A 10875-nucleotide genomic window follows, 5' to 3' on the forward strand; every position below is an offset into this window, starting at 1 on the left:
GGGTGTTTTGTCCTTAGGGTGGATCAGCCTCTGTCTGAGAGTCTTGTTGGGTTTGAAATGTACTGGGATGTTGTGTTTGGAGAAAATCCTTCTGAGTTTCTCGGATACTCCAGCAACGTAAGGAATGACAATGTTCTTTCCTCTGTTCCTCTCCTTGTTCTGTTCCGTGGAAGTTGTGCAGTGTGTAGAGCTTGCAGTATGTGTTGAAGATAAAGCTCAGCAACTACCACACCAAATTTTACCCAAATATCAGTGGAATTGGCTATTACAGCTATTTTTTAGTTTCTTAAGACCAGATGGCTGTGGCCAACTTAAAATGATTTGACAGGTTAATCAGTTGTAGATTTACATCAAATGATTACTTTCAGAGAGTTTCAATAAAAGTCATTCAGTAATTCACGAGATATTTTGCTAATGCTACAGACACACACAGACCCAAGGGCAAAAACATTTACTGCCCTTTTGGCTTTTGGCAGAAGATGATTATTATAACAAAGTGATGGTATTTGTTTTCTTTCACTAAATATCTTGAAAAAGTTAAACAACAAATCAATAAGAGCTCAGTTTCAGTGCTTAAACCCATAAAACCATCTATGTTTGTTGAAACAAAAACAATGTTTGAGCTACAAAAGCCCATCATGGTGTCCTGGTGGTAATCCCACAGTTTGGCTCGTCCCAGAAGAACCCCCTTCAAACTATGTTGTGTAGTTGCAAAACAGCACAAACACACACACACATAAGTTGAGGCCAACCTCCGTGCCTAAGTGGTTTTGGTAATTTCAAAAATGTGTTTCAGCATCAGCAAAAACATCTAAAGATTGACAGCAGCATGACAGACTGCAGTGTGGTAAAGAGCCTGTGGAGATTTGGGCTCAGATTCTTACAGCAGTGAAACTGGCCAAAGATGCAAACTAACAAACACACTATGGTTCTGAAGTGCAGTCAACAATTTTGAACCATGTAATTTGCAGGATTTTTAACACAGAAATGCAGACCCCTGGGAGGGGGGAATAAACCTCTGCAACTAATTGAGTAAATCAGAGGGTTGTCTGTCTCAGCATAGACCACCCTCTTAGAGACACTGAACACTAAAAGCTGAAGTGGTGAAGGAATGCTTCTTAGAACTTAAAGAAGGAACCCTAACATGCATGCTCAGTTGTCTTAAAAGACTAGTACATTTATGGTTTAATGGTTAACACAAGTAAACCTTTATGAGTACATATAGCTAAACTATTTTTAGCTCAGACTGAATGAGTTAAAGTCACTTTTAGGTCGGCTAAGATCAAAAAGTTGTGGAGGTCATTTTCAGTTGGGGTAAAGGAGTTTTAGACATGCAGCCTATGATTAGACACAATAAATGCTACACACATACCCTCTTTGACTTCATCTGCAGCAGGCTTTGAACTTTCTTCTTTCCTTTGCTTTATGGCTTGTAGTTCCTTCTTCAACTGCCGGACCTCCTTCCTTAATTCATCACTGTAAGCAAAGGAAATAAACTTTCAGGAACTTTATGTCAGCATAATGTATCTATTTGGAACTATTTCTACATTTGACATTTGCAACAGACAGGATGACTGTCAGGAAGATTTCACAGGAACACAATAAATTCACAGTACTTAATTATTTTGTCAACATTTTCAACAATCTTTCAATTTCTCTGCCTTCTGTTGAGTGTTGCTAGTGCTCTCAAACAGACATTAGGTATTCAGACAAAAATGTAATGTTCATAACTAATGGGCTCATAAAGCATTCATAAAAACATACTAAGCAATCACTGGAAAGAAGATTGTGTTGCTTCAATAAATTTAATGAAGAACTAGTTAAATAATTGTTCTCCCCTCCAGGTGTCTCCGATTTACAAGGACTATTCAGATTGACATACCTCATGTAAAAAGAACATTAAAACATTCCTTATCATTGTTTAGTGTTAATTTGAGCTATAATTTCTGACTTATTAAAATGCTTTCATTAAGCTCTCAATCATGTACACATTCATCTGGAATGGAAGTGAAGTGAGATTTATTTATATAGCACTTTTCAGCAGCAAGGCGATCCAAAGTGCTTTACAACAGAAACAACAACAGCAAAAATATTTTCAACATACTTTACTTTATGTTAACAAAATGCTGAAAAAAACCTACATTTTATTAAAATGTTGAATATTAAAATCTGTAACAAAGCAAATGAAAAGCAAAAAACCTTGCACTGATATAGCAATTCACGACCACCAAGTCTCAAGTCAAAACCAAACGTTTCTATAACATCTATTTAGTGGTTCATGTGTTATTTTACAAAAAGACAAACAGGGTTGGCTTCAAGAGTTAGGGCTAAAGTTTTAAGCAAAGATCTTGTGCAATGAATAGCACTTACAGGTACGACCACACCAAATTTTATCTCAGTTTTTACAAAATTATAGCAGTTTCTGTTTTCTAAGGTCAGCTGGCTGTGGAGGTCATCTTGAATTGGGTTGACTCCAAACCATAATCAGTGGTAGATGTACACCCAATGAATATTTCTTAAAAATTTCATTAAAATGTGAGATATTTGGCTAACAGACAAACAGACGTCAAAAAGTTAATGACAAAAATTTGAAACAAAGATTTGGTACGATCTATTAGTGTTCATAATATGTGTTAGGGATCATTCTCAGTCACTTCAACACCAAACTTTAGGTCTATATCTCTAAAACTGAACGAGGTTGTGGAGCCATTTTTGTGATTTCTAATGTCAGTTGGCTGTGGCAGTCATCTTGAATTAGGCAGACTCAAAAATGTAATTAAGTCTAGATGTACACACAATAATTAATTTCTGCAAGTTTCATTAGTTTGTCCATTGGATAATGAGATATTTTGGTAAGAGACAGACAGATAAACACATGTAGACAGGCAAAAACATTAATATTATTATTGCTTGGCTGCCTTTGGGTGATGAGCCTGAAAAATAATAAATCTGCAGTATGTAGGAATATAATGATAAAACAACTTATCATGGATAAAATGTTTAATGAACTACATTATCATGACTACTATCGTTAAACAAACATTTTAGCCAAGAAAATAACCAAAATAAACAAAAGGCTTCTTAAATGAGTTGCCTCATTGGTGTAATTTTTGTGGCTATGAGTGTAACTGCTGTGGTTACTGTATTGAAAAAATACTTTGCTTCCATTAAAACCACAATAATCTCAGCTATTTGCCAAGCAGACTAAATGTATATTTGGTTTACAGAGTGGGTAACTGAAATCCTGCAGCAACTCAGGATGGAAGTGGGAATACATTTTAATGTTAGGTGTGAACACACATGCTAAGCACTGTTCACATGTGATCATTTGACTTCAGACGGATATGACACAAATAATAAATATGAGTAATAAATCCAAAATCAAGAATACAATCTAGTCTTTAGAGTGAAGTCCAACAACTTTCAAATCAAATTTTAGGGCAATAAAGTAAAGTTACAGGTCTAAACCTTATTGGCACACCTGTTTAATAATCATGCTGTCAGCATCCTGATGTGCCACACCTGAGGTGGCTGGATTAAGTGCTCACTAACACAGACTGACACAAATTTCTTAAACAATACTTGAAAGAAAAAAGGCCAATTAGGTACATAAAAAGTCTTATACCTTTCAGTTTTCCTTATGAAAAATGGGACCAAAAACAAAAGTGTTGTGTTTATATTTTTGTTCAGTATAGAAGGTTCCAAGGTCAAACAAACAGGTCCTGGATAAAATCCCCATCTCATCTTGGTCCAAAAACCTTTATTTTAAGACAGATAAATTATAATATAGTATTGTTGATGAATCACTGGCATCAAAACAGAGGAGGAGCTCTCTTATTTTTGTAAAATTGAAGTGCTTGAGATTATTTGCATCCTAAAGTTCACATTGCTCCAAAAACACGCACAAATTTGAAATACATCAAAATCATAGGAACACACTTGAATTATGTGACGTTAACAGCAAAAATGTTTTGGAGTACATATAATGGGCAATGTTGTCAGAGTCAGAAAAACAAAAAACTCTGTTCTGATTCTTAGCCTTTACTTGAATGTCTCACTATGGGATACGCCCCTTAGCGTATTTCTCAGAAGCATTTATTTCATGATGCATATCCTGGTTGGTTGGTGATCGCAAACCTGTGTAATAAATCTGGACTAAGGATCCAAGGATCCACACAAGGCATGCTTTAACTGCCTCGGGCTGGAACACACCACTCTGGTGATTGAGGCTCCTGGTTCATATCAGGATTGTTCCTCTTTAACCGTGAAAAGCCTCATAAAATAGCTTGCACACCAAGCTAGTCTCTCCAGCAAGGATTTGTACTTGTAGACAAGTTTGTTGCCACCTAAAAACAACAATGAGCAGGACAATAGTGTGGATGCTGAGCCATGGGGCTCCCAGTTAAACTTAGCTACATTAGCCCCATCTGTGGAAGATGCTCTGTAGTTGGACTAAGACAATGACAACAAGCAAAGCTCAGAGCTCCTCATATCCAAGAATGACAGTGATGATGACAACATCTTTATCCCCAGTACTCAGGTTACAAAGCCTAGCACTTTGCTGGTCATGCTGAATGTGGAGAAGAACACAACAGTCTCTCCCACCACAAGCATGAGCATGCAGACAGTGTGCAAATGTACTGCTTCCAGGCTCAATAACCCCTGGCTTGCAGTAGTAACTGAGACCACCAGATCTCATCACAAAGGGAAAAAAATGGGGCCAGGCCAAAAGGACTGAAAAACAGCTGTTCCCCATCTTACCAGAGCTGCTAGGCGAAGTCGTGGTTTCATGGAAAGACTTTCCATTCCGTGGCAGAACTCAAATACAAGGAGCTTTCTTCCTGGAATTTTTAAAGCATGGAGAAGCTGGGCATGTATGGCATGCCTCCCATAGAACTGCTGGTTGTAGTTCACCTGCACTCATGGCTGTCAACATCTTCTAGAATGCTCACTCTGCCATCAAAGGCTGACTGCTTCCAATCTTCCTTGACTGAGAGAGCCTACAAAGCCATGTCTATTGCTGTCAGGAAGTAAATGTTTCCACCATGCTCTCTGCATACCATGCTGAGTTGAGTGAGGACATGGCAACCAAATTTGTCCCCGGATGTGTGGGACAAAATCACTGCAATAACGGACAGTGCTTTGTAGTCTAGGCCAAAGGGAAATCAATGGGGAAAAATGCAAGGTGGCCCAACCTGAGCAACTTTCCAAACAGAAAGAAAGAGGACATTCTTAACATGCTAATTGTGCACAACCACATTTTTGGCTCTGCTTTACCCAGCAGCAGTACCACGTGGCAAGAAAAATGGAGGATGAGGCACTCTAAAGTTACTTACACTGGAAAATAGAGCCTTGTGGCCCCCTCTTTTCAAAATCCTAACGAAAATACCAACCAGCACTTCATCAATCCCAGGCAGGAGATAAGACTTAGCTGCCAAAAGACTGGTGCCTCACCACCTTCTAGGCTTCAACTTCTAGGATATATGTCAACATCTTTGTCTTGACCTTAAAAACGTGTATTTATGTATTTCAGTTTACCCATCACACAAGAATTATCTGATGTTTGCTTTTCAGAATGTCTGTTACACAGTGCTTCTCTTCGACCAGTCTCTGAGCTCATGGGTGATTGTGCGGTATACCAAAGCAGCCATAGCATAGCTGAGAAGACAAGGCATCTGCTGGCCAACTATTGAACAACGGACAACTGGCTCCTTTTGGCACGTTCAGAGTGGGAGGCTGTAATGCTGACGGGGTTGCTCATTCAGGACTGACTCAATCTAAGCTTTGTGGTAAGTCACAAAAAGTGTGCTGTTCCTGGTGTAGTAAATTGTTTTTCTGGAGCTAGCACTGGACTCTACTTTGAAAATAGGGGTTATATAAGTAACCTAAAGCTTCCTTTGCTCAAGTGGCCCTACATTAAGAATTACAGGGTATGCTTGTGGCCACACTCCATCATAAAACCTTTAACTAGATAACAGAAACAGGCTAAGACATATCCTGGGTTCCATGACTTGAGATAATGTCCTATCTGGCAAGTGGCCCACTCAAACAAGGCCATCAATGGCAAATATTGTTCTCTTTCATATGACTGAGAATAATGGCAGTTGCATAGTAGATATGGAAAAGATAATATTTTGTACTGCCTGACAGCCTTGTTTTTATCTCATTTACAGAACAAGAAAGTACAGGTAAGCTGCAAAATATGAGCTCCTAGCCTAGAATCATGAGGCATCTCCAGACCAAACAATGTAGGCTTTTGTTTCTTACATCTGCCTCTCTACACTGACATTTAATTTTTTTTATATTCATTTTTACCTTAAGCAATGACTTTTATTCTTGTAGATCACAGTACACTTGTTTAATTCTTATAATGTCTGTGGCGAAGCAGCAAAGCATCAAACTGAATATGATTTTAAGTAAATGGGGAGGGCTGTCAGCTGCAACCGCACCAAACTTTATCTCAATATATGAAAAATGACTGAGTTAGAGACATTTTTGTGTTAGCTAAGGGCAATTAGTTATGGCAGCCATATTCCTGATGTTACAGTCACTTGGGACTGCTACATCTATCACCACTTGTTTCTTCTGTAGCTTGTCACCCACAACCATGTCCAGTTGGTTAGCCATCACCTGTTTATCAGTCTGTATCTGGAAGTCCCACAGCATTTTAGCCCTGCCGTTCTCCACCACCCTTGGTGGAGTTTTCTACTTTAACTGTGGGACTTCCAGTCCATACTTGGAACAGACGGTTCCTGTATAAATTCCAGCCACTTGGTAATGTCATTCCATGTACGCTTTGCCTGCCTACATCTTACATTCTGCTATTAGGTGCTGGATTGTCTCCAGGGTGTCTTTGCCTCGCCCTGCATCTTGGGATCTTGGGTCCTGCCTGGTATGATAGACCTTGGCCTCTATTGCTTTTGTGCTAAGGGCCTGCTCTCATGGTGCCATGATTATTTATTTAATTAGGACAGTGCATATTAATCAACATATGAGCAACAAGCATCACAGTAAATATGCCAGAATTAGCTACAATGGCTACATTTCATCTGTTGTCCTAAGGCAGGCACCAGAAAACAGACAAACATTTACAGACAACACAAGTCAAACAAATCAACATAAACAATTAAATGGTGATTTTTGGTGATTAGCGCCTCTGTGCTGTACACACACTCACCTCTAGGTGGTAATATTTTTAAGGTTATCACATTTTGGTCATTGGCTTCTAAAATAAAAGCCACATCATAAAGTAATTTAGATTGATGTAACTGTTTAACAGAAATTAATGTTTTCGTCAATATAAGTTCACTTTGAAAATTAACCAATTTTGCACAGGACTCCAAATGTGCAAAACCCAAATCAAACAAATGCTCTTCAGATTCAAGCCCATTCAACTGTAAAGGGTTTTATCTAATGTCCATGTCAATTTTTATTTATATAGCATGTTTAAAAACAACAAGGGTAACCAAAGTGCTTTACAAGCCGGTTAATAACAAGCAGGAAAAACAGATCTGATGGAATTTAAAATAAACTTGAAATAAAAGTCAATGTAAAAAAGTGAGTTTTCTGACTAGATTTAAAAGCTTGTATAAATTCTGCAGTACAAATATCAAGGGGCAGATTGTTTCAGAGTCTGGGGGCTGCCACTGCAAAAGCCTGATACCCTCTACCCTTTAATTTATCGCAGAGCTCTTTAGGGGTTATAAAAGTTAAGAAGTTCAGTGAAATAACTGGAAACCAAACCATTTAAAACTTTGAACATGAGTAAAAGAATCAGGCACTAGATAATTTCTTAATCTGCTAAAGCCAGAGCGATGTGGCCATGGCTTCTAGTACCTGTTAAAGGATATGCAGCAGTGTTCTGAACTAAGTGCAGGCAAAATGAGAGAATATTGTTCAAGGCCAAGATATAAAGAATTTTTCAGTGAAACCAGGACATTTCTGATGCGCTTTGGCCATTCATGTTCACAACAACAGTGATCCCGTTACGGGTTTTCTCTGGAGGATGAGAGGGTAGCTTCTCTGTGCTTTCAGGTGGGGGTATGGGCTCTAACTATTATTTGTGTTTATGAGTGGTTAAGAGTATTCTGCCTTCTTGGAGTCCTTAACTGGAAAGCTGGAAGATGCTCCAGCTGGGGATCCATTATTCTGCTGGGGGACTTCAATGCCCAAGTGGGCAGTGACAGTGTAACCTGGAGGGGCGTGATTGTGAGGAACAACATTACTTATCTGGACCTAAGTGGTGTTCTGTTGTTGGACTTCTGAGCCCATCATAGTTTGTCCATAACAAATATCATATTCAAACGTAAGGGTGTACATAGGTGCACATAGCACCAGGACAGCCTGGTGTGGTGCAGATCGATGAAAAGACTTTGTAGTCATGTCATCTTATCTGCGACCGTATGTTTTAGACGCTTAGGCAAAGAGAGGAGCTGAGCTGTCAGCTGATCACCACCTGGTGAGGAGTTGGATGAGATGTAGGGGAAAAATGCCTGGTAGACCCAAACATGTAGTGAGAGTTTGCTGAGAAGGCCTAATGGAAGAGCCCAACAGAAGGATCTTCAACTCCCACCTACAATGGTGCTTCAACTGCATCCCAGCAGAGGTGTGTGTGATTGGGCCATGTTCTGTGCCTCCATTGTCAAGGCAGTAGCCCTGAGCTGTGGCTGCAAGGTTATTGGTACTTCTTGAAGCAGCCGTCCTTGAACCCAGTGGTGGACACCCTGGGTGAGGGAGGCCATCAAACTGAAGGAGGAGTCCTACTGGGCCTTGTTAAATGGTGACTCCAGCTATTGATTCAAATTCAAAATGACCTTATATTACATTTTGGTACAATTTCTTAGTTTCAACATTTGCTACATTTCCATTGTGAGTAAAATATGAGTTTATGAAATTTGTAAATCATTGCATTGTGTTTTTATTGACATTTTACACAATGTCCCATCTTTTTCAGAATTGCGGTTGTGTAACCTTCACATCAGTGTTGTGAATTACAGTCTGAAAAAGTTTCCAGTGAGCAAGTGCCCCATTTGAGGTAGACATGCAAGAGCTGGGAGATGTGTAAACCTGGCGTTTCCAAAACATACACAATCCTGCTGCCAAGAACTGGATTATCTCAAACAGTTTTCTGCACAAATGCTGTGCAGAATGTTTTCTTGATCTCTGCAACCTTTCCCTGAGAACGCTCTGGGCTATGACCGATGACAGGAGACAAGTGCAGCCAATTAATACTCAGTGACACATCGTCTGGGGTATGGCCCCTTAGTCGGGATAATTAGTGCCTGATGTTCCATTAAAATTACTCAATTCACAAGGCTGAAAGTTTGCTTTCCTAAAGTTCTGTGCAAATTGAAAAGACCTTTTGACAGATAAAAACAAAAATATCCCCAATGTGGCAGAGTAAGTGTAGTATGAGAAGAAAATCTCACTCTTTCTATTTCTAATTAGTCACTAAAAGTTAAATACTAAAATATATAAACTGAATTTTTGTATTTACTGGTTTTATCCTTTCAAATATGAAATTGTGCCTGTATCTTTGGTCCGTTGCAATGTTTACATCTTGCCTCTAATGTTCGCTCTCTGAGCTGGTAATTTTAGAAACACAGCAAGTCCAATCTTAAGGAAAGAAAAGCACTGGATAGCCTTTGCATTCTGAAATGATCCGACAAAGAAAAAGCTGTAGAAGTCTCTCTTAATATCCAAAACAAAATGTAAGTACTTCAGGAACAGCACACATAACCAAGCTAAAATAATGTATTGCTTCTTTAAGAACTCACACAGATCACACTTTACCAGCTTAAAGCAGATAAACTGTCAGAGTTATGGTCATTTTTGTGTTGACTAATGTTAATTAGCTTTGGTGGCCAAAACTCCAAACTTTAATCAGCCGTAGATGTAGCTATATCCAATTATTACTTTCTGAAAGTTTCATCACAGTTTGGTTCAGGGGATATTTTGCTAATAGACATACAGGGATGACAACAGTTACTGCTAAAGTTTTACACAAAGATCTTGAGCAATGAGTAGCACTTGGAGAATGTGTTGCAAATGACACTCAGCAACTACCACATTGCTCAATGTCTGTAAACTTTACTAAATCAAAGCCATTTTAGATTTTCTGAGGACAGTTGGCTGTGGCAGCCATCTTGAATTGGTTGTCTCAGTCAGTTGTAGTTATAGTCCTTGATTATTTCCTGAAAGTTTCATTAAAATTTGTCCAGTGGTTCATAAGACAGACATACAGATTTACCTCCAACTGTAACATTTGACACTAAGATCTTGTGTAATCTGTCAGTCTCTCCTGCCACACCAAATATTAGAAAAAAAAAGTAAAATTGACAGCTGTAATAATTTTTGTTTTTTAAGGTTAGTTGTCTGTGGCAGCCATCTTGATGTATATAAGTTGTAGATTTACATCCAATTAATACTTTAAGTTCTAATGAAATTTGTTCAGTGGTTCATGAGATATTTTGCTAACAGACAGACACAATGCACATGCATACACACAGACACAAATATTTTCTTATTTATTTAGGGATGTACTGAAAACAAACTTCTAATCTTAAAAATGTCTACCTGTATCAATAGTCTTTCAAATGTATGTGATCATTTCTCAAATATGTGACAACTTGTGATATAAATACCAGGATAAGCAGTTCTGTCATTATCTTCAGGTTGCAGCAACTGAAGCTGCAGAAGGAGCCAGGTCCTGCTGGCAGAAGCAGCCCACATTGTGTCCCAGAGCCATATGGAAGCATTTTGCCTGCCAAGTCATGCCCCGTCGGGTTTAACAAAAGTGGCGACTACCACATACACTACTTCTGGGACTTCATTCAGGAGTATCTTTTATAGGTGACCCCCCACCACCACCCCCAC

At 38.8% G+C, this 10875-nt stretch overlaps 1 protein-coding gene across 2 annotated transcripts in view; it reads right to left on the bottom strand.

Annotated features, from left to right (window-relative positions):
• cwc27 (CWC27 spliceosome associated cyclophilin) overlaps nucleotides 1-10875 on the bottom strand; it is a 63534-nt gene that overhangs the window by 22625 nt on the left and 30034 nt on the right. For both annotated transcript variants that reach the window (XM_017431192.3, XM_017431191.3), the window contains exon 11: nucleotides 1373-1476. In XM_017431192.3, coding sequence (XP_017286681.1) covers nucleotides 1373-1476 — 104 coding nt within the window. The remainder of the gene's footprint in view (nucleotides 1-1372; nucleotides 1477-10875) is intronic.

The sequence above is a fragment of the Kryptolebias marmoratus genome, linkage group LG14, assembly GCF_001649575.2.
Source record: "Kryptolebias marmoratus isolate JLee-2015 linkage group LG14, ASM164957v2, whole genome shotgun sequence".
NCBI classification, from domain to species: domain Eukaryota; kingdom Metazoa; phylum Chordata; class Actinopteri; order Cyprinodontiformes; family Rivulidae; genus Kryptolebias; species Kryptolebias marmoratus.